The sequence below is a fragment of the Pundamilia nyererei genome, unplaced genomic scaffold (genome assembly GCF_000239375.1).
Source record: "Pundamilia nyererei isolate P.nyererei 1_Seehausen unplaced genomic scaffold, PunNye1.0 scaffold00137, whole genome shotgun sequence".
Lineage (NCBI taxonomy): Eukaryota > Metazoa > Chordata > Actinopteri > Cichliformes > Cichlidae > Pundamilia > Pundamilia nyererei.
In genome coordinates this window covers 433,156-457,973 of record NW_005187538.1, presented here as the reverse complement: position 1 = coordinate 457,973, position 24,818 = coordinate 433,156, and the positions used below count along the sequence as shown (strand labels likewise).

General features: G+C 43.6%; 1 protein-coding gene across 1 annotated transcript in view; it reads left to right on the top strand.

Moving 5' to 3' along the window:
- neo1a (neogenin 1a) overlaps window positions 1–24,818 on the top strand; it is a 150,410-nt gene that overhangs the window by 92,928 nt on the left and 32,664 nt on the right. Inside the window, exons 5-7 of the mRNA XM_013913578.1 lie at window positions 2,219–2,355; window positions 12,794–12,948; window positions 13,157–13,277. Coding sequence (XP_013769032.1) covers window positions 2,219–2,355; window positions 12,794–12,948; window positions 13,157–13,277 — 413 coding nt within the window. The remainder of the gene's footprint in view (window positions 1–2,218; window positions 2,356–12,793; window positions 12,949–13,156; window positions 13,278–24,818) is intronic.

Here is a 24,818-nt window from a genome sequence, read left to right as displayed (position 1 = left end):
AATCTACAGAGGAGTAAATGTAGAGGCTATTTGTCGAATTCAGAGATTTGTAGCAATGACAGGCCAAGTGGGTAGATGCAAGTTAAACTCACTGAAATGCTTTAGGGTTTAAGAACCTTTGAGGAATTCCATTGGAAGTAAAGGATAACACTGATTTACACATGAGCTTGGAAAGTCCATTTTCTCGACCAGCTGTCAGCTACAAAATGATGAGATCAAACTATTTTTTTTTCTCTGGATGAGGCTTGATGAAGTAGAAATGAAACGGCAAAGTCTTTTTGGTGACAGCAGGTTGAGTGCCACTTGAATGCTTCTCTCCAGCACAGACAGATGGCCTCAACGACCAGCACTGCTGAACCCAGGTGCAGTCGAGAAAGGAGGTGCGGGAGCTTACGTGGAGTATCTTTGCCACTCAGCAGTTGGTTTAAAACAAAACCAGCTTTCAGCATATAGTTGTTTTCTTCAATATCCTCCTCTTTTCTGCAGATATCCACTGTGCAGAAACCATTATGCGCTGATCTAGTGTTCCTCAGTTGCATCTCGCTTGCTGTGGCTGTCTTTTGGATTTTTATCTTCTTCTGCCGACCCGCTGATCCCGCTTTTCTCCCTGCATCCCATTTTCTCTCTCTCTCTCTCGCTGTCTGAATGCAGAGTTCTCTCTGCGAGCTATTGATTACCGTTTTTCTTTCCTCTCAGCATCCTCCTCCTCTCATGCTCCAGTGCTTGTTGAATCAAGCCGGAGCTTGGCCACAGACTGCATCCCCCGTGGGCTTGTTGGGGAAATCAAAGTTGGGACTGTTTAAAACGGAGAGGGGTCACTGGTTCAAAACGAGGCTGTACAAATACTTGTGTGTTTGGATCTTTGGGTTAGGCATAGATTCTTTAGGATAATAAGCAGCTGAATGAAACAGGTTTTCAGTCTGCTAGTCGGGCCCGCTTCACAGCACTCCAGTTAATTAACGGCTAATGAAAGAAAAGGAAAACGTTTGTTAAGGTGGAGAAAGGGCTGCAGTAGCGTGGCTGTGCAAACTGTAAATCCCAGCTGCTCTGGTAAAAGCTGGACTAATCTCAAGGCATTGCTAGAGGCCAGGGGTGTCCTGATATACTGCTATTGACAATCTCCATAATAATTAAAACTGAAAAAACCCTATATATTATAGGACAATAACATATGATAATATTACAAACACATTATTACAGTCACACTTATTGTTTATTGCGCCTTTAGTACTACTACTCTGCAGGCTCAGCTTATCTACGCACTTTATGGCTTTCAGCTTTTCTTCGCTGTCACACCAGGAGAGGCTCGCTTCCCACAGCAAGCCTGCTAAGTTAGACTGACTTGCTCACACAGGCGCAATTATGCTGTTAGGTTGCTGAGCGAAGAATCGGAGACGGGAGAATTGCTGAAAACTCAACTTGGAGTTTAATTGCTGATCCTCCTGCTTTCTGATCATTTGCGCTACAACTTTGCCCCGTGCTTTGACTCAAAGGTGTGCCTGCAATTTGTAGCTTTTAGTCACTTTTTGGTGCTGGTTTCAGCTGTACAGAGGACTGTGTATATCAGTGACATTTGTTCAAGCTGGTTTATCAGTGATTTTTTTTTCTTTCTTTTTTTTTGGCAGGAGATTATGGTGAATACAGCAGTCTTTTTTCCATCCTAGTATTTTTACATCGAGAATCCTGTTTCTATCCCACTCTAGTTATATTTCCAGGTTTCCAAATCCAGTAAACTACTGGGAAGAAATGCAAATTGCTTTTCTTTCTTGGGGCGGTTGACTCTGCTTTTAGCATCTTTTATTTATTCAGAGAGTTGGTATGAGGTGACAGAGCAAAAAGAAACGAGGATGAGATGTGGAGTCAAACCCAGGTCAGCAGAGGAGCTCGGGGCTCCGGAGGATGCATCCATTACCGTTCAGCGGTCTGAGCGAGAGGAGAATACATTTCATGTAAATGGGCTGCCATGACTTTCTACATATTTTACAAGTCTGTTTTAAAAAAAGATGTCGCTGCTGATGTTCAGCTGTGTCCACGTGCTGTTTAGAGGGTCAGCAGCCTGATGGCTCCCGAGTGTGACGCCGACTGTGTTACATGTAGCAAGGGCCCAAGTAAAGGTCATTAATGTATGGCTATGATAAAAGAAAATACTGCTTACATGTTTAGGTGGAGCTAATTTTCTTTTTTCCTTTTCCACAACCTTCCTACTTTCTCTCCTCAGTGATGGTCGGGTGGAGGTGCTGGGAGGGGGCAGTCTACAAATTTCCAACCTCACGGAGGCAGACGCTGGGATCTACACCTGTGTTGCAGACAATTCCAACACCACCATTGAAGCCCAGGCCCAACTCGCAGTACAAGGTACCTTTATCAGCCTGTATTGTCCGCTTCCTGGTTTAAAACCAAAGGTCCGAACTGGATATCAAACCATACGGGAATATCACAAATGACCCATTTATTCTGAATGTCACTACAAGGATTAAAACATCCTAGTGTGGTTACAAGTCAAAGCGGCAACACGAGCTAAATTAATTCACAGATTAGAAATTAGTGTGAAGCAGCAGCACGCGAGGTTGCTTTAGTTACTAAGGAGAGTGCAGTGGAGAGAAGCTGAGCCTCTCCAGCTTCGACTGAACTCTCAGACCATCCTTCATCACCGAAAACAGCCTCATCTCATCTGATTATGTTTGGGAATGAGCTTATTAAAAGCCCTTCGGACTCATATCCCAGAAGCGAAACAAAGCCACTGAGAGCTCAGGATGAAATGAAATGAAACAAAGTGGATTTCTTGCATGCAAGCTATGCAGAGGTAGCGGTTTCCCAAGCACGTGGCTCAGTCCTGTTGAAAAAGGATATGCTCTTGCAGACACACATAGGCAGTGTTGGCAGTGAATATTTGCCACGGAAGCGTTCGTATCCGTCGATATCTGCTGTGTTTTTTTCTTTCTCCTCATGTCATTCATCTCGTCAGAGGAATAACAGAAGTATTTGAGGTGCGTACCAGACACTAGAATTAGGAAGGACTAGCTGGAATAGAACACAGAAGCAGTATGTAATACAATTTATCTTTATCTGTGTCTTTATGTTATTATTTTTCAGAGGATAGCATCTGTTGTTGAAACTACCCGAGAATCCGCTCTGTAATCAGAGTTTATGTTGGTTAGAATAATGCACGTGAATCTCACATAGCCCAAGTGTATTTGTATGCTTTTCCCCGACGAGGCGAGTCAACAGGATTTGGTGTGAAATAACTTTAAAATGGGGGAAACAGCCCGAGGCTCGTTCTGAAGGTTCATTGCATTTCACACACAGCCCCAATCGTGCCACGACTCCCAACCCTTTCTTCCCCAAATCCCTTCATCTCTTCATCACCCCCACCATCCACCACTCTTTCATCACTTCCCGTCGCTTACTGTGATTAAAGGAGACAGTAATGGAAAATCGGATCAGGTCACAGGAGGACATCTGACTTCACTCGTTTTTCTGTCCTCAAGTCTGTCCAGCGAATTCCCTCTGAAATCCTTCATGTTTTCAGCTCAACTCCCGCCCCCCATCGCTGGCCTCCACTTCCACGGTGACAGGACTGGAGAAGATTGATCAGCCGGCTTGAAATATTGTTGAAAAACATGCGTCACTATAATAGAATAAAGCAGTTGGATTAGTTCCAGTGCTGTTGACTCACGGGGCTAATTGCGTTTGCTTCGTCCAGATTCATAAAGAAACCAGATTGTGGCATTGATTTGCTTCCTTGACAACAGAAGTGACCCCGGAAAGGTCAATTGTTTCCCTCAATAAGTAGTCGCGCTTGTAAAAGACACTCGGATCAATGTGCTATGAATCTATACTAACAACAAAACAATTTTTCCTATGACTGACTCCTTCTAAATTACCTTAGGGCCTCTTCAGCTGCAGTAACAAGAGGAAATTGTGTGTTTACGCGGCCAGTGGCTTTTCATAAACACTGGACAGTTTGTGCTGGAGAGGGGATCCAGACAGCCAGACGGGGATTTGATATGGTAAAGGGCTGTTGGGTTTCGCCTGCAGAATGCTTCAGGGTTTGCAGTGCAGCTGGCACTCATCTGTGAAACTAGAGATGCATACAGATTCATGCACAACATTTTTTTGCATAGTGGTGCCAAAGAAAAGATTAGGTATGCACTTGCTCCACACACCTGTGTGCATTGTCTAGCTAATGCATAGCAGGTTCAGAAATTATTTGAGAGTCGGGGACTGTTAAATTTAATTTAACCCTCCTTGAATGTGATTGCCCATCCAGTATTTTTAGTCCTTAGATGTTTATTTTCTGCAGTGTTCAGCGAGGTTATCGTTAACACTAATTCACTGGGCCATATGAATATGCTTTCATGTGAGACTCTCCTATACACAGTGGATGCAATTTGAAATGGGGCACAAGCTTTATTTCGTAGTTTGGAGGAAACAGAAATGGCACAATTTAAATTCAGCTTTATATGACAATTAAAAGGAGCATGAGGTTAAAAAACTAAGCAAAACTGTGGGATCTGCTGGTAAAATATACTGCAAATGAAAGTCACTGCGTGGATTTAAATAAGCAATTACTGCAGTGATTAATATGTTTTGGCTGGTAACTGGTTATTTAATCTTAGCTGATGCAGTGAGTAGCTTTTCATTTTTTTCTAAACAACCACATTGGAAGAGACATCCAGTGTTCATGGAAAAGATGCCATTTCACCAAATTCTCTGCCTACATCAAGCAAACAGAGCAACTAAGAAGAATGCTGAAGCTGCTAAAATTAGGTGAAGAACTGCCTAATGCGTTACTAAGACCCGGATCAGTGGATGGTGGTCAGCCGTCATTTCTGAGGAAGAAATGTGATTCTAAAATAACATTTGATTGGATAGCACTTAAGTATGCTGGAAACAAATCATACAAAATCTATAGCAGAACTCAGAGCTATGTTATAACAATAAAAGTGAGACTATTTACATACTTGCAATGTGAAGATGAGTGTAGCCTATGTAGCCTTATCAGTGAGGTAATCTGGGAAAGAAAAGAGCAGACAGATTGGATTTTGCAATGGAAGGATAATCTGGTCATGTGATGTGATGACTCCACAGTTCCCCTGTTTCAGAGTGGTGGGCGTATCAGGTAAGAAGAAAGGTGGATGGACTGATGCAGCCATCATGCCTCGTATCTACTGTACAAGCCTGTAGGGGCAGTGTTATAATCTGGAGTTGCTGCAGGTTTACTTTCTGCAAGAGTAAGTGCCCAAAAAATGAAGTCAGCTGACTACCTGAATAAACTGAATAGTTTTTCTGTCAATGGATTCTTTTTCCTCCCTGATGGCTATATTCCAACACCATAATGCCAGGATTCACTGGGCTCAGATTGTGAAAGAGCAGTTAAGGGAGCACGTGTACTGGCCACCACAGAGTCCAAACCGTGTCCCCACTGAGAATCTTTGAGTGCTGGAGAAGACTTTATGTTGTTAGTGTTAATTGATTTTTAGTTTTTGATTGCACTTTGGAAAGATACGGTTTTCCCATCGGTTGTTAGTGAAGAATATATGGGTTGCAAAAAGGCCCACAAACACTTACTTGGTTTGAGCATGCCATTACGCAGAAATGATATCGTATTTACATGCTGCCTCGTCTGGCCTCATTCTGTTTCTAGTTCATCCAAGTACTGTCTGTGAAGCCAAAGCCTGTAATAGCTTATACCTCTGTGCCATAAAGCTCCAATGTTCACTGTTAACACCATGTAACTGAGAGACATCGGTGGCTGGATGATATCTGGGTTTCACTGTAATTTTACACTGTATTTCACTCCATCCTGCTGCGGTTAAAGCTCATCAGTGTACCAAAGGAGTGTGTGAAAAAAGTGTTTTCATGTAGTGTTTTGTTTCTAATACATGTATGTGTACGTCTCAGCATGGGATTACACTGAGAAATAGTAGCCTCTACCTGCGATACTTTTACAGTAGAGGTCCAACAAATGTAAAAAGTGTACATTGCACTGTGCGCTGTTTGCTTCTTGAGACAAAATTTCACCAGCTTGTACCAAGCAGTAGTCCATTTATGATTCAACAGACGGTACTCTATACTAAGAAAACTGTAAAAAAAAAAAAAACCACTATCTATTGCATATCCTGCAAATCTTACAGCTGTGGACAAAGCAAGGAAATAAACAAATATATGTCTTTTCAATTTGTCACCACATACAAAAAGAAGCTTTCAAAGCGATACTGTCAGCAGCTGTCACACATAAGCAATGGCTGTCTGAGAGCAGTGTGCTCCCTATCTGTCTTTTTATGAAATATAATCAAAGTGTCAGTGAGTTAAAGGGGATTCGAGTTAGAGAACTTTTACAGCAGTACAACTCCCAGCAAGACAGGAAGTTTTAAAAAAATGCGAGCCTCTAAACAAGTGTTTACAGTAACATTTAGCTCAGCTTTCCACTTGAATCACATCATTGGACCCTTCACAGAAACAAGTGTCAGCACCCTTGTATGTGTTTGTGGGATAACTGCGAGTTTGTTTGAGTGTGTGCTCTGCTCAGTATGATTTTGTTTGACATCTCAGCCTCTGTTAGAACTGGCAAGAGGATAAATGAAGCCAGAGGAGGCAGTAGCTTTTCATTATGGTCTTGCATTGCAGGGGGCACCACCCAGACCTGGACTTTCAATATGGGTGTGTGTTTGTGTGTGCAGGACAAAAATAGTTTCCCCACAAACGTACAGTATATGTTACCAGTTTTATGAGGCTTCTTGTCAGTGGCCCTCATTTATGCTATCAAGTTAATTGGTCTGGCCTGTAAAAGACTCTTTCCCAAAGGCTGAGCACTCTGGAATGTTTTTACCATGTTACAGAAATGGATAAAAATAGCAACGAACATACAGACATGCTCAATTTACTCCTTTTATTATAAAAAGGATTTTTTTTTTTTTTAAGTAAGTCACTGAAGGTAATGTGAAAAAAGCTTCACAAGACTTAATTTTTATGGGCAGGGCTAAATAAAGAGGTTTGCAGCAGCCAGATCTGCTAATCAAATACATGTGATTAATTCATTGTCTGCAGTTGTGAGCACCTTTATAAAAGCAGAAGTCTGGGCAGGTTGGATCATTCAGGTGTGTTTACACAGTGCCACAATCTTCCCAGAACTGGATGTCCCAGGAAATTCACCCCAAGGTCAGACTGTGCAGGAAAAAAAAGAGAGCTAGAGAGTGAAAGAGAGACAGCTCCATCTCAGACTCTACAGGCCTCAGTTAGAATGTTAAATATTACATTTCCTGAGACTACTGTTAGAGTTGTTAGCAGAAAGCCTTTTCTCTCCAAAAAGAGTATAGTTACATGTGAACAAACCACAAGACTTCTGTAATAATGTTTTTTGAACAGATGAGACCAAAGTGAAGATGTTATGCACAGTGCCGTGTTCATCTCGGCACAAATGCCTCCTATAAACCGTCAGCACGGTGGGGGAGGGGTGACGATTTGGGCTTCTTTTGCAGCAACAGGGCCTGGGTACCTTGCAGTCAATGAGTCAACCATGACCTCTGTATACCAAAGTATTGAAACGTGAGGCCAGCTGTAAAACTTCCACCCAAATCGGGTCATGCAAAAGCACGATGATCCCAAACACAGCAGTAAATCTGCGACAGAATTGCTGAAAAAGAAAGAGTGGAGATGTTGCAATGGCCCAGAGTTCAGCATGCTGTGATGCAATCTGTGCATAAACAAATTACCTCAACCCTCAATGAGCTGAAGCAGCGTTGTAACGGTGAGCGAGCCAAAATTCCTCCACGATGATGTGAAAGTCTGATAAAGTCATACGTACAGAAACCGTTAGGGGACATAGTGAATCATGGAGTGGACTTGGTTATGAAAACTTTAATGCTCATATGACTGCTGTATGTCACAACTGTAAATGCTCGGCAGAAAACACAGTTCCATTGAGCCCTTCTACTCCCCACCAGCAAAGGCAACGTATGCTCAAAGTATTTTTTTTTTTTTTTTCAAGGAATAGCTTTCTCTAAATGATGCATTGAACGTTATAAATTTGATCGAATCTGCTGGGTGCTTTGGCACACAGTCATCCTGCTGCCCCTGCAGCCACTTGCAGTTACAACTCGTCCAAAATAAAACAGAAACTTTCCATTTAGCTATTTAAAGAATGCTAATCTAATAAAGGGAAACACCCCTAACACAAACGCGTTTTCCTTTTTTCTTTTTTTCATAGCAGCTGTTATCTTATCCTCTTTTTGACTCCATTGTACGCCTTCCAGTTTAACCATTGTGTTAGCTTCTCATGTGTGGATACAGGAGCCACTTCTCTGACCCTTGGATGGACCTATGGAGGAAGCATAGCCATAGCTAGGTGTGGCTTTTGTAGTCTAACTTGTTGCTTATTTGGCTCTTAAAATAGAAATTTATTATTAACCAGCTTAAAAAAATGCATCTATTCAAGTCGTCCCAACCAAAAATGTAGTCATATTGACCTCCCTTCATTGAGAAATGAGCTCGACACAAATATTTTCCGTAATAAATTTGTTTCCTTTTGCTCTTCTACTGAGATCATTGCCATGACAGTAATTAAATTTACATAAAACATAGCAGACCAAGGTTGATGCACCCAATTGCCAGAGATTCTCCTGTAATAGCTGACAACAATAGCCCAGTTTAAAGCAAAGCGTGCATATGCATTGCGAGTAAATCATCAAATTAGTTCTCTATTTTGTTTTCCATGTGCTCGGAGCACTTCCAATTGAAGGTTGAGTAGCAACAGCAATCTGTTTGAGCTCTACTGAGAATTGCCCTGAAATGAAGGCAGAGCAGACTCCTTCCTCTATGCACCACGTTTGCAAGCCCCGCTTTAGCATTTCATTGACGCACTCGTGCCTGCGCTTTCGCTCAGTTGTTGTTATATCAGAAAAATCCACAGATTGAAGTCCGACTCTATGACTCTTCCTCTAACAAGACATTATTATCTGCTCGCTGACTTGGAATGCAAGCACCAAGCATCCCTCTTTCAGCCTTATTGCTGAAGCTGTTTGTTTTGGCCAGGATTAAGAGTAAAGCTGTTATCTTTGGAAGAGCAGGAGGGGTAATTAGTGCAGTCCAAGCTTGACTTGCCCTCAGAGTAAACCCAGACTGCCCAACACTGTTTTTTCACTTCAGGAAGCTAACTGGACTCTGGCCAAGGTATCAGAGTGGTAAAATGTCTTGAATTTTTGTATCCTTTCGCTTTAAGACATAATATATTTACTGCTGTGGCTTACATTTTATGGTATATATGCTGAAAAGTGATTTATTTCACCTTTTGCGTCATCTCGGGAAGCAGCTACAGTACTTTCTTTAGTTCTTTGTGTTTGATATATGTATCAGTACAAATAGGTTTTTCTCCCTCTCTATGACTCAGTTCAGTTTACTGAAGCTTTAAGTAAAGCTATCTCCCCAGAATCCCTTCAGGAATCCTGTGGGGTTTTGTTTTAACAAGCTCACAGCAAGACACGCACATGACCTTTTTGTGGCCCTCTTTTAGTAGTTCACTGGAGTTGGTGCAAGTCTGCATTAAAGCTTCTTTTACTAAGCTACCGGCTCGAGAGATAATACCAGCCCCGAAGAGCTCGTATCGCACTTCCTCTGGCTGGTTTCCCTCCTTTTACATTTGTCTAGCTGTTTATTTCCTCTCCCATTTGTTTCCAGTGTCTGCATTCCCTTTAGTTGTTTTTTCTGTTTCTGTTGGATTTCTCTTTCATTACAGAGTGGTATTTATGCTCCAAAACAGGGCAGCCTGTTTAGAGATATTCCAGCTGGTGGAATTTAGCATTTGTGTGTGTTTGTATATGCGTGTGTCTGTGAGCCATAGACTGCGGGAAAACGTGTTTATGAACCACTCCGGATTTGGACCGATCGCGTGGATCGGCACGTCTTTTGTCAGCTCCTCTAACCAAAAAGATCCAGCTTTGGTTGAGGGTGTCGTTTATGAGAAATGGGTGAGCTGCAAAATCGTTGCACAGCCACCTGTTAAACAAAGAAAACACACCCAAAACACACACCCTTTGCTCCATACAGGCACCGCGGGGAATTTTCCATATAGACATTGTACCACTGTAAAAACAGGCTGCCAATTAAAGATCATCAGGCCTGCTGTTGGACTGACACACATTTCCCTTACCCAGCCCTTAGCTATATTGGTGTATTTAGACATTTATAGTCATTCCTCAGTCCAAAAGGTTCCAAATGTCAGAACACCATTTAGAGAAAATGGTGCATGTCTGCTCAGATGGAGGGGAGTTGGGGGGGGTAAAGATGGAGAGATAGGGAAGGAAGATTAAGAATCAGGAAACAATTGGAGACAAAGTGTAACAGAGAGAGAGGGAGAGATAAAGAGAGCTGCAGGGCACCAGCCACCATCAAAACCTGTCACCAGCAAATCTTTATAGGAGGCTCTGCTACACACTGATACAGACACTCCAATTTGAACCAAACACCCATATGAATGTGGGGAGTGTGCACAGGCTGAGACAGCGTTGGATGTACAGAAACATATGTTTGCATGCATAAGCAAGTGCTTAGACACCCACACCCACACAAGAAAGAAAGCAAAATCGACCCACTCACACATCGCCAGCGGGGGAGGACGCAAACCCAGTTATGTACAGCATACAGCAGAAGTAATAAGGAGACAAAACAAGTATCCTGGCATGTTTAAAAATTCCTATCCAAACATTATTCAGCCTTCCACGCAAACACAGACTCACACTGACTCGGTGGTGTCTCAGCCTCGTGTGTCCCCGACACACCAAAGCAAACCAAGGATTCCACCTGACTGTGCTGCGCGCATACTAGAGGCAAATATCCAGGGGACACCACACTGTGAAGCACATTATTCACAGCTAACACGCCTCCCTGCAGGGAACACACGCAAACACACACACAGGTGGATACACTCTTGTGCACACGCAGACACACACAGATCGGGATGATGTGGCTGTCTTGCCAGTCAAAAACTGATCGAGTCTAGAAGCATCACCGTCCTCATTTCTATTCTCGTGTCAGTCGTCAATAATAACCTCAGAGGCCCGCGGAAAACCGAGATGCTCATTAAGAAAGCAGAAGGAAGGTTTCAGTATTCTGCGGCTCTGTGTGCCTGTTTTGTGTTTGACCCGAGCTCATACTGCACCAGACTACAGCAGAGCACTTTTTTTGTGTTTGTTTTTAAAATAATTTTCAGCATCAACCTGGAAAAGAAACTCCACACCGTGCTTTATTGGTGAACTTGAGATAATACTGCACATCTTAAACTGGAGGGTTTATTCTCCAAGTGTCACGCGTGAACTTGTTGCAGTTGAAAAACCGTTTGAGGCCATGAGCATTTTAAAGGCCACGTGATGCGAGCATTGAACAGAGTTTGTTACCAAAGTAGCATTTAGCTCGATTTTTGTTTTGACCTTAGAAGTATACGCTCCTTACATGAATGAGAGGGATGCAGAAATGTGTTTGAAAAAAAAAAAGAAAATCAATGAAACTTCAAATGTTTGGCAGATGTAATAATTCTGCATCAGTTTATGTAGTTAAGGAGGATAAAAGCAGCATTGTACCAGACAAGGTAAGGAGGCAGGAAAGGCGGACCTGCGCGTCTTTTGGCTCTGTGTTTTTAGATAGCCGTGGCTTTGTGTGCAGCTTCTGTCGAGTTGTGTCTCTCTCGCTCTCCCTTTCTCTCCCCGCCTTTGCTCCATGTGCTGTGTGTAGAGCATGGAAATAGCAAACAGATGGGCAAAGTGCATTTCAAGGTCAGGGAAATACAAAGTCGACACAGAACCCAATGTGTCCCGTAGCTCCAGCGCTCCAATAAGGCCGTTATTGTTAAAGAAATGTGTGGTTTTCTTTTTCTTTTTTCCTTTCTGGTTTTAATTACAAAGAGTCTTGAACGCCTTTCTAGTGCTAAATGCTTTCCCCAGCAGTATGAAGGCTAATCTGTTAACTTGTGTGTTACAGTAAATTAGCCCGTGTTACATCAAGCAGATGAAGATTTGACCTCACAGCCTGCTGCTGACTAAAGCCCAAAAAGAAGAACAAAAAGAAAGGACCTGCAACTAATATCCAATCAGCTCCTGTGAATAGTCGCAAAGTAGATGCTAATAACCAGCCATCACCGCGCCCAGGAGGCTGATGGCAAATCATGACACGCAGCCACACAATAACAATACAGTCATTTAAATTGTGGTCAACGAGGTCGATGCTTATCAGAGGACGCGCGGGTGTAGCTGCAGCGTATACGCACGTGCACACATAGTCCGTCTTGCCCTCTTCTCACAACACGTACAGTCCAATTATAGAGAGGGGACGGGGCCCGGGCCCTGCGCTCCTGGTGACCTTGTTCCAGGACAGATTGATGAGGCACTGTATCGCCCCAGCAGATCAAATAACTCCTCTCTGGCCCTCATTAGCAGGACTAGGGGAGTTCGGCTTAGCCGGTGTAGTGTGCTGACAGTACTGCGCTAGTACCAAAGTAGCTGCCTTTCAACCATTCCTGAATAAATTAGAAAAAAAACAACAACTCTTAAGTGTTGCCATCTGGTAAAATTGTGTGAACCGTGCAGAAAATAATTAGCTTGTTGCTGGATGACACTGTTTACTGTTTCTACTCTCTCTTGGCTGAGAGTTTAAGGGGAAGCATGAAATAATTTCATCTTGTTCCTTTTCCAGCAAAGGCCATTTTCAGCGACGTTTAACGTTCCTTGTTAGTTTTGACAGATTTCACAAAGAAAAGGTTCAGTCATTAAATGTAAGTTTTCCTTTTTTCGTGTGGACTCCACAGTTTCCCCGCAGTTCGTGAAGCGGCCGGCCAACATTTATGCCCACGAGTCCATGGACATCATCTTTGAGTGCGACGTGTCGGGGTCACCGGCTCCCACGGTCAAATGGGTCAAGAATGGAGACGCCGTCATTCCCAGCGATTACTTCAAAATAATTGTAAGTTCATTCAGTGCTGATGTGCTGCCTTTTTTTATTTTATTTTTTTCTTCCAACCTTTCCTTCACCAGAAGTCATTGCGAGAGTTTACATCACCGGAGCGTCACGAGAAAGAGTAGGAAATTGATTAGAACTGCTGCTTGCATTGATACCTGTGTATGTTTGTTATTCCAATTCCCTCTTTTTTTTTTCCCTTCCTGCTTTGTAGGAGGACCACAACCTGCAGATTTTGGGTCTGGTCAAGTCAGACGAGGGCTTCTACCAGTGCCTGGCAGAAAACGATGCGGGCAACATCCAGTCCAGCGCCCAGCTTATCATCCTGGATCCAGGTATGCCAGACCTGCTGCTAGTGTGCAAATAAGATATTTTCCTCAAGCAGATAAAATCAATTGGTACTTGAGGAAATAAACACAAAAGCTGTGAGTTGATGAGATTTTTTTAACAACAAAACAATCAAAGGCAGCAATGACTCAATGAAAGCAATGAAATTCACCGTGTCTGATCGGTTTTCCTCTGGCAGGCTAGATTTGGAAACATCAGTGGCATTCGGACACAGTGATTCTTGTGTTTATTTCTTAGCCTTTAACAGCTAAACCTCCATATGAATCATAGCCGCTGGAGCTGGACTTGTTTTCCCTGTAACTGCTTTAGTATCCCTAATGAAGTACAGCAGTAGGTACATGCAGTTTATTAAAGTTCCAGTCTCATGTCTGGATTTTTTTTATTTTTTTATTTTTTTAGAGAGAGCAATGAAAGAAATAATCTCTTCAAAAACACCCTTTCAGCAAAGGCTTGAAAAACGTGAGCTGTAAAGTTGGGGTTTTCTGTTGTCTGTACAGTTTTCCCTGTTTGCGAACGTCTGAATTCTCACAGCTGTGCACATCTGTGAAAGTGTGAAGAGTGACGGAAACAGAAATAATACCACTGGGAACTTGTTATACCAGAGGTGGCTCAAAGGGAACAGAAGTATATCTGACGGTTGCTTTGCACAAAGTCCATTCCACATCTAGCGTCACAGAAATGCCTCGCTGCTTGACCCGAGCCCTTTACAAGGCTGTGGATATTTTGTCTTTGGACATGTAAGGTGCTTTAGGTAAACATAAGCTCCACATGCTGTATAAAGTGAGAAGCTGCAACATAGCCAAAGACGAGCTTCAAACATGAAGTCCCGTGAGCTTTAGAGTGCAAGGCAGCAACTAAAGCAGACACTTAAGGACAGTGGCTACAATTGCTGAAAAGTACAAAGTGCCTCCAAAAATAGAAGCTAATGCAGAGGGAAAAAACGTTAACATCCCAGTTCTTGAGGTAGTTTTGTTTCATTACCTCTGATCTTTAGAGAAAATGTAATGCAGCTTAAATTTGCCGTCATTTGCACGGTCATAATAATCATAGTCTAACCCACGGGGCTAGTGAAAACCTCGCCACAGTCCTCGAAAACAACGACAACTTCAAGACCAGAAACGAGGCGCATTTTCTCTGAGCGGCGTAATCTAAATAAAACGAGGTGGAAAATGAGAGACAATAAAGCGACGGGGGCAGTGACGGCGAAAACAAACCCTAATACAGCAGAGATCAGAAGTTGTGCGCGTAGCCTTTACATTGTAATCGTTGCTTTACTGCTGACTCGTAGCGTCCCTTTCTCTCGAGGAAGATGGCGAAAATTTAATCAAGCGTGAACCCCCCCCCCACTTACTCGAAGCAGGTGGCTAATGAATTAGCATAGCAGTGTCCAACCGGTGGCACCTCCAGCTGTGTCATCCCCGCCGACTGGAGGACATTAAGTCAGAAATAATGATGACCTGCAGCTCATTGTGTATTTGTGTTTGACACCATTGATAAGGGTCTGCCTACTTTACATGGCCTCAAGTCTTTTTATCTTTTCTTTCTTTTCTTTGACTTGAAGATAAATGGGATGAATTACAGAGGCAGCTGGCCTTGTACATGAGGTCCGCCCTGAGCACGGCTTTGAAGAAATTAATCTCTGTTTAATCCATAAATATCACAGGGAGTCTTTTCCTTTTGTTACCGTTCTGATTGCGTACATCTGTCTTGGTCACAGTAATGCTAATCCAGACACACTTACCCCAAGAAAGCTTTCCAGCTCCCTGATTATTCATCAGGTTATTATCCTGACTCTCATCTGATGTATGTAGGAAATAACAGAGTCTCCATGGTACTGTTCATTTTTATTCTGCAAATCGTTGACATTTTGCGCATGTATAGACGCATCCACAAACACTGTATCAAAGTAATTTCCCCTCTCAAAGGTGCAATCTGTGCCTGCAAATGGTTAATCAATGGCAACGTGTTTAAAATCATCTCATTTTCTGCACCTATTTGTGTTTCGCGGTGACGGCTCTGATGAATGAATCTCAGTAGACTCTAGTAAAGTCGTATCTTTCTCCTCGGTGTCTCCTCTCTCTCCTCCTGAGCTGCGGCGTGTGCAGGCCTACTCTTCCACACCCATCTGTCACCTTTTTCTCGAGGCCTTCCTCTCACTGTCTTTCACAGCCACCTGCTCTCTGTGATAATCCAACACAGTGAGCTTTGTGGTAATTGTGCTGTACTCAATATAGTCCCCTTATATGGCTGCCCCTTCACAGCTGGACATCTCCTTCTGCTCCGTGCTGCCCCTTTGTGTTTACCGCAGTCAGGTATTCCCGTTCGCACCTGCCAGGCTCGAATCATCCTGAAACGCGGCCAGGAAAACACCCCGTCTGCCGGCTGCCTTGCAGTCGGCGAGATAAGCCAGGGACTTGCCACAGGGATAAAGTTGTCTTCACCCAACAGGGAAATCAATGGGGTGAACTGCATCTAAATACCCAGCGGCTGCAAGTTGGCTAATATTCATTAGTGGCCATAATCTTTGCGTCTTGACACTGCCAGCTGCAGTTAAATCTAGCTCCACTGATGGCTGCCACTCGTGGGTGTTTGGAATGGAAAAATGTCAGCTGTTAGCATATGTATAGCATTTTGGCAGTTATTTATAGTGATTCGTCCTCCACATCGATACAGCTGGCTCAGCGAGCGGGTTTGTGTGCATGCTGCATAAACAAAGAGAAGCTTTTTAAACAGATTTTCACCTTGCTAGGTAAAATCTTTGAAAGTTGCAGAGGTTTGGTCAAAAATCGGGACCTCAGCCTGCAGTCCTTAAAGCAATTTTGTGCACATTCCACAGTCGTGTGCAATATAGGTCAACTAGTTGCAAACAGATGTGGTTCAACTGGAGCTGAAATACCAAAAATGGAACTCGAGGGGACCTAATTGCACGGAGTAATGCAGTCTGAGTAAGTGGCTCTTAATGTCCCTTGTAAAGCTGCCACATTCAGACTTGTTGTTTTCTGGAGGCGCTGGAAGCTCTAAGTAGCTGTGCTCGTCAGAGTCATTACGCACTGTCAGCGAAAATAAAGCTACGGCGAAATTGTTTGCCTCCTCACAAACTACATCCTCACAAAATAATTAACAAGTCTGCATATGTGTACCAGTGTTGTTTGTTTTCTCCCACCCCCTCCTAATTGTAAGTTTCCTGAGGTTTATTACATTAAATCCAGATCACATGTAGAGTAACTAGATAAGAAATGACTGATCTAATCACAAAATGTTCTCACTAAGTGTGTGAGTCAACAAGTGCTGAGGGTTTTATCAAATTCCCGGCAGACTGGCCCGTGCTTTCCTCACAAATTATAAAAATACATCCACTAATGATTGCGTGATGACTCTATCCTGGCATTTTTGATATTTGCCGTCCACAATTATATCTTACTGTCGCACGGGGAGCGACTGGTCCGCTGCAGAGGATGTGCCCTTTGAGGAATTATCATCTCAAACCATCTATTGACAGTTTCCAGCCCTTTTCAAACACATTATTAGTTTATGAGTTGAGTGTTGATGTGCGATAACTGCAGTGGGTGGCACTTAGAGCTGGGAGGGGAAATGGCTCATGTTTTTTTGCTGTTTTTAACTTTGAAGTAGAATTCCTAGACAAAGCAGTTGTTTATGCGATTGCCATCTTTGCGCGTACCATACAAAAAGACTGTGATTGAAGTTTAAACTAGTCCAAGTTTCACAATGTAGTTGCTTTTTGTGTAGTTTTCGCCGATGCAGGGAGGACCGTATATTTTATTTTCAAGTTTTGAATTAGATTTGTGGATGAAAGAGACATTTAGGGTTTTTTGTTTGTTTGCTTTTTGCAGATTGGGATCTTTAGCTTGTCTAAGTAGATCAAAAATTGCAACTTCATGTGTAAAATGCAGAGAGATCTACACTCAGCGCTAGCAAACAAAAGAAGTAGATGTTCTCCTCTGCTGTTTGCCCTTCAGTTCATATCCTTTAGCTTGTTTTGAAGTTTGCATAAATTCGAGCTGCGCCCCCATTTGCATGCGAATACTCACATTTGATCCTTCCACATGCCCTGCCGGCTTCAATCTCGAAATACTCTTTCATGACTTTTCTCTGTCCCTCTGTCTCTCCTCTGTTCCCCTCAGCTCACATGAATAATGTTTTGACATTTTGCCTCCTAGTGACCAAATCAAGTACTTCACTGGAGAGCCTGAAAGCTTGTTTGGATGCACCAAGCTCTGAGAGCTCATCTTGTTTGAGGTGCAACTGTTACAAGTGAATTTCATACAAATGAATGGGGGAGGAGGGGGTTACACAGTCACACACTTCAGGTTACACAGTTTAAAAACATCAGTCGCTGTGCAGTGCTGTGCAACACGGCTCCATGAATTTTACATCCTTTCTCCTGTAGGCTAGCACTCCTAGCCGTGTTTCAGGTCGTGTTATGATGAAAGGAGGATGACACTCTATTCCTGATGCAAATGTGTTTATTCAAGCTTTTGTTAAATTCAGAGCTTAAACAGGCCTTGGTTCCTTTCAGCGTTTCCTTCACCTTCATCCTTTATCTGACACTGCAGCCATTAGTCTCCCCTCCCCCTGCCGTAGACCTGTGGCAGCCAACAGAAGAGTCCTGCCTCCCCTCTGATCAGGGGTAGCAGACCCCCATTGAGAGATGGCGATGCGTCATCGATGCCTGAGTGCTCGCTGTGTCCCCTGAGCTTCCTCTCCCTCCATCACTCTGTACTTATGAGTGCAGGCAACAGACTTGTTGTCATGCTACGCTGACATGTGGGGGTGTCCCCTAAGTTGCAGTGATGATGGCTACATGAAGGGCCCAATGAGATACCTGAGCAGATATAGTCATTCTCACTGCAGCTTCATTAGTAAATATCAGTTAGAGAGGAGGGTTCTCTGTAAAGAGACATTTGTAGAGCTGTTGGTGAGTCTCATCCTTTTTTAATGAGGCAAGGATGCTTAGTCCTTAAAAAAACAAAGTCAGTTTGCATCATTTGGAAGGAAGTGGAAGTTTAACGCTGCTTCTGAACAAATTGGGACTAACGTGAGCCTTTCTGTCTAACTAAACCTGCAGGCTAGCTCAGGCAGGGAGCTGGAGCTGCACTATGGCGTCATGGAGGCGCGCGCCATGCCTCACTCTCCTCATGTCAAATACCGAAAACGCAGTCTGAATTAAAGGTGCAGAATTTCCAGAATCTCCCTCTGACATGTCAGCGCTACTGTGCCAGATGTGCACAGCTCCCAGCTGTTTCAGCTCATCCGCCACCCCAGGATGCATCTGTAGACTCCACGGGAGATGTTTACCCATCTCTCCCCAATTTTATACAGCGATGAACTGAATGTGTAAGAGTGGAGAGCAGAAAATGCCTCCAACACCTTCTCCCTTTGGAAAACAAAACAAACCATAAATCAAACTTTAATTGTTTTAATGTTAATAAGAACATCGTTGACATTAAACAACTGCAGCACAAAAAAAACTATCCATAAAGCAAAGTTGTTAGACTCTGCTGAGTGTATACTAAGCACAGAATAGTCCAAGAAAGCTGTTTAGGACAGACTTAGTAGCCAGAGGCAATGCTGTTTACTGTGCGAACAACACAAAGCAGAGAATGCCCCAAATTCTTCCACCTCATGTTCTAAAGAGCTCTGAGAGAAGTTGATTTTTGCAGCAGTTTGTAACACAAGCAGACTCTCGTGTTATTGAGGCTGTACCGCTTTAGCATAAGGAGTCATTGTTTCCTCACAGAGCACTGATGCACATGAGAGATGGAGAGGAACACAGCAGCCTAGATCCGTCGTTGTACAGTTGTGCACACAGGAAGGGTTTTATGCACAAATCTCTTGATGCTGAAGCTGCATTGTTGTCTAATACAAATTGAGAGGTACTTGAATTTATATTGAATTAAAGGCAGAGAGAAAGATGACAAGCAATACATTTAAAAAAAAAAGGGGGTCCCTAATGTACCAATACTGCTGGCAGTGTAGTGCACTGCAGTAACAGCTCGCGCTAGTAGCAAAGGAAGAAAACTAATGTGATATAGAACGTAAACATATTATGATTACACTACAAATGTCGAGTTTGAGGAGGCACAGCAGGGGAGGGGGAAAAAACCCTCCCCTTAAACACATTTGTAACACCGAAGCCACAGGCGGACGATCCTTCCACTACATCGGCACCGGAGCACCACCCTTATTCCCTGTTCAAATCAAGGAGTGAGAATAGGCTGCTAAAAGACCCTTCCCTCCAGCCAGACTCCAGCAGCACTGAATAAAAGCTCGGGCCTACTTCAGGGAATACGGTGTGCTCCATCATCTGCTAGCAGGGTCACGGCCAGGCCAGCAGGAGCGAACGTGCAACACTGTGAGCATGTGAATGTGTCAGCTCGGCACAGAGCGATGCGCTGTGTTTTCAGTTGGCACGGCCTGCATCGTAAGTGCAGCCTGAACACCAGGCACCGGTGTGAAAGTGTGACTGCTGAGCATATCATGTAATGCCGGGATGTACATGCATGTACACAAACGGTCGCCCCCGGCCTCACCGTATGGCCCCAGGCGCAAACTAAATATGTTTCATCGACTGATCCACATAGACTCCTTCATAGCAGTTTATTAAACCTAGCCTCTGATCACTACTCCAACTTGCTTTTCCCCGACTTCCTTTTGTTCCTACAAGACGCACAAGCGACTTCGTTTGTTGGCGCTTTATGAAATTTGGACTGTCGGTCATTGATTCAACTGTGTGGTAATATTTGAGGCTGCTGTTTTGTCCACAAATGTGGACAAATTTGCACAAAGCAAACATCCTATTATGATGAAGAGCCTGTATTGCGATTCCGCAGAAACGGAGATAAGAAGCCTAAATAAGGAGACTGTTGTTGCCACAAAGCATAAGCTAATAAAGTGTATCTGGAGGGTGAAATTGCCTAGGGAAAAGAGGGGGGAGGGGAAAGAAAACTAGTTCTTTTCCCACATGAAAACATCAGTAAACACCAAATTTACCTGTTTTCCACCAGTCGAATTTCACATGCAGCACACGTAGCTGCTGCTTAGACGCTGCATGTGCTTTAGAACTACCTTATTGTTACACACAGTGTTACTGGTCGATTAAGCAAATATGATAATATTGTTGTTTTATTAACGGTGTTGTAGTTTTATTTATAAATTCTTGCGATTATGGAAAAGCAATCTCAAAACAAATTAAGGGACAGAGAATATTAATATTATGTAAATTTCTAAATTCTGCCTCATAGCGAGGTGCATTGAAATTCAAATTTGGGGATAAAGTCTTTAAATGTGCACACAGTGTCCTAAACTGAAAAACACGCAGATAAACACACACATACACGAGCGCACAAAATCTGTTTTGGCACACACAGACGCACACCACGTTAGTGATAGTGATTAGTGAATGCGTTTCCCCACCGGAGGCTGTAGGAAGCTGATCAGAGGGATTGTTACCTAAATTGATTGTGAAGAGCTGAAATCAGCCTCCACCAAATTGCTGTTTGTGCGGGTGCTGATGGCAAAGTAAGTGTTTGTGTTGTGGTTGTGTCTCTCAGGGATGGCGTTTGGCGCGCGCGCGTGTGTGTATTTACAGGCTGGGGCGCTCTCAGCACAGGCTGAACTTTTCTATGGGTTGTATTTACTCAAGCGTGGTGAAAGCTTTGCCTCATTTATAAATGCTCTGACGCCTCAGTGCTAACTGCAGAATGTTATGGGTGCCTATTTTCCTCTTGTTTTGCACGAGAAAGTAAAAAAAAGGGATTAAAATAGCTTTCGGTGTACTTGCGTCAGCTCAGGTTTTGTTTGGGGTGTTTTTTGAAGGTCAGTCTTGTTATCGAAGCCAGCTTGAGGCTCGACTGCACGCGTGAGGGCTGGTTTTCACCAACACCTGCCCTTATCTACGATATAACACCGTCCACCTCCAACACACACACTCATCCAGGATGTCGATCTGATGTTTTTGGACGTGGACAGTCCTCTGGGTGCAGTAATTGAAAGTACCGAATGAGACGAAAACATCACTTTCCCTTCACACCCTTCCTTTAGCGGCAGGCGGCTGACCTCTGTGAGCGGCGCCACCAAAGCCGGAGCTCGTATTTTTCCTGTTAGCCTCCACAGCCCCCCCAACCTCCTCACTCAGCTGAGCCTCCCAGTTTCCATAAGCTAAAAGTAGAATAGTGAGTAACGTCACAGTGGGTTATGGACACCCCACTGCTCACTAGCGTAAGTGCATAGCTGCTTCTTGCTGGGCCTGTCCGAGGGAGGCGTCTTTATTAGTGGGAGTCTGATTAGCGGGCCTGTTTGTTAGTGAATCTCCAAAGACAGGGGGGTGCAGCTGCTCTCACTTCTCCCAACATCCCATTTGACCTTTTCAGGCCTTTCTTTGGTTGTTCAGCTCTACTCGCTTTATACATGAAATGCTGCTGCTGCTGTGTATACACACACACAAACGAGCCATAACGTAGAGCTTTCCTGGAAATCAATTACTTTATTCCAGGGCTCTCTCTGCTCCCTCGGAGAGGTTGTATTGTGTTTGTGTACCTCAGAGGTAATAAAAAACAAAGGCGCGCAGTGCAGAAAGAAAGCCCGTTTCCCGTCGTGGGCATCGGTGGTAAAATGCTCTGGAGATCCGCGGCAGCATCCCTGGCTGTTTTTGATCTGCTTGAAAGGCGAGCCCAGGAGACCTCTCGTCCCCGCTCTCATCCAGCATGTGGCGCACGCGATACATGTGACGCAGATTTGAAGCGTGGAAGGTGGAGTGTTGTGCTGTATACCATAGCTGCACGTCTTCATTTGCATGCGGAGTCTGGGCGAGCAGATTTTAGCCTCATGTTCCTTCGTGTTTTTGTGAGTGTGTGCTAAAGCGAGGTGTTCAGGGGAACAAAGCAATCACACCCAGATTAACTCACCAGTGACTCAATGAACGTGTGTTGCATGCACACAGCGAGTGACTACTCATCGATATACCTGCCCCCAGTCAATTACAGCCATCATTTCCAAATAGCGGCGTTTGCTTTCTTTGACGTTGTAGGACCCTCTGGGTGTGTCTGTCTCTGTAGGGTGGAGAGTATTTAGCCTTCCACACTCTCGAGCGGGGATTGTCACTCTACTTTGTTTAAAATCTAAATTGTTAGTGCACCAGAAGGCCAAGAGGGGATGCAAACACAGGCATACCATCCAAAAGCGTGCCTCATAGGATATCTCCTACATGTTTGCGAAAAACCTGCAGGGACTCTGCACAATGTTGACTCGGGACGAGAAAAGTGAGATGAATGCACAATTGAACAAACGTTGCCATTTAAAAAGGAAATCTCTGCAGGGATTCAAAGAGGCAGATTTTCCACACACAGAGGCCCTTCTGAGGTTTCAGCCGCCTGATAAAGAGACCGAACGCCTCTGTCCTATTAAAGCATTTAGTACATCACCACAGGGCATCCAGGTGTCCCATGGATCTGTCAGATGGGTCCTGTCGCATCCCACTCTGTCTCCTGCACCACAGGAGCGTTTGGGAAGAGAGCAGAGACGTAAATACATCTGCGACCCACTGCAAATGCTTCAAAACAGCACTCATGGTCTGTGTTCTCTCCACTTATCGAGGCTATTTTTTAAGGGGGGGGGTTCATAATTTTGGGCCTCGAACTTCTCTCTGTTAGCGTCATGGCTTTCTTATTTGCCTGACTTTGATGTGTCCCCTCTGTACACATGTGCATATGTTTTTTGAGATTGGTATATGTGTCTTTTAATTGGTGAGACTTCTTTATTTCCTGGGAAAAGTGCTGGATGGGAGTGAACATGCCCTAGAAAGCGGTGGAGGAAAAGGGAGAGGAATGTGGAGGCGATGCTGTTTGAGATTTTTTTTTTTTTTTTAACAGAATAAGTTTGAGACTTTTTCCTTTCTGAATTATGTCAGTGAGTCAGTCTTTTTCCAGAGATTCGAGCTACGCTTTAATCTCGACTGTTTCTGATTAGAGGGAATGCGTGCAGTTACCAATACACTCCACCCTTCAGCAATCCAATACTGAATCTCTGTCACGTCCCCCTTGGCTAGTGATAAGGTGTCAGGATACAAGTGCAAGAAAGGTCCCAAGACAAAGATTATATTCCTAACTACGGGTGTCCCTGTAGTGGGCAGGCTGGCTTGTTATTATTTTCTCTCTTTTATTCTTTTTCTTCGCTGATGAGTGTCTCGTATTTTTATTGTTTGTGTCATTGGTTTTCATTTATTGCTGTATTGCTTGTAAAGCAAGAAAATCTTTTTTAAAAAATGGAGTTTGTTATTGTTGTCGACAGGGTAATTGAAAGGAACCGAGGGGACTCCAAAAAAAAGAATGCTTGGTCAGACTTTTCCTCGCTCTCGCTCATTTCCCTCCTCCCCTCTCACGTCTCTCTTGAAACATTTGTCTTCTCCTTCTGACTCTTTCCTTTGTCGGTGCGTTAAGGAGCTGCTCAAATGTCATGAGCTGTCAGGCTTGCTCATCTTTCCTGTCTTTTCTTTAAAGAGAGTGAAGGGAGAGCAGAATTTATTTAAAACAAAAAACAGCCACAGTTGTCACCAGGAAAGAAAAACGATTCTTCTTCTTCTTCTTCTTCTTTTTTTTTTGGCTACATTTACTAGAGAACCAATAAGAGTGATCCAGTTTGCAGTTGCTCTGTTCTTACTTACAGTTTCTTTTACATTTCAGAGAATTAATGTCTCCACGGATTGTTTTTGTCTTTGTTCAGCGGAAATTTCTTCTAGTTCTTTGTAATAACCTTCGGGCCTACAGATAGGCTGTTCGGTTTTATCATAACGCGACTACTCCGTGTTTGCATAAAACATGACAAAGGCTGTCATTTTTATTTACTTTGCCTTTCATTTCTTTATTGAAAATGGCAGTGTAGTGTAGATAGGGACGGGACATGAAGGGAGAGAGCGAGAGAAGGGGGGTGGAGGGTGATGTGGAACTGATGACTGGCAGTTTTAATTGACTGTCTTCTTTGTGATGCTGTTCTGAAGACTCTCGACTATGCTTTTTGAGTACATTGTTCTTCTTCTTTTCTTGGCCAGATGAAAGTAGTGACTCAGTAATGGACCATTAGCACTGTGCTACATCAGTGTCTTACGCCGTCGTCATTACCGAACTACATTAGACATGGAAACCAGGCCTGAGAAAATCCATTTTGCAAGAGCCTGGCGTGGCTTGCTGAATTCCTTCTGAAAAGGCTATCTGTAGTTATAGTGCTGTGTGTGCTTCCTGCAGACATTCATTAGGTTTCCGTTCTCTCGGTAGAGGTGTGTAAGGCTGAGCCGGTGAGTTAGGCTGGCTCTCTTATCGGTGAACTCGGACCAGTTTGATGGAAATGCAGCTTTGCCCAGCGACGCTCACAGGGATTATGATGTTGGCAGCACAAGATAAAAGTTATGAGCCTTTAGTCAGAACTTTCACACCGCTCCATTTCTTTATTTCTGAAACGTGTTTTGCTTCCATTGAACGCTAAGACGACCTGTTAAGCATGTCTTTGTCCCAGTTGGG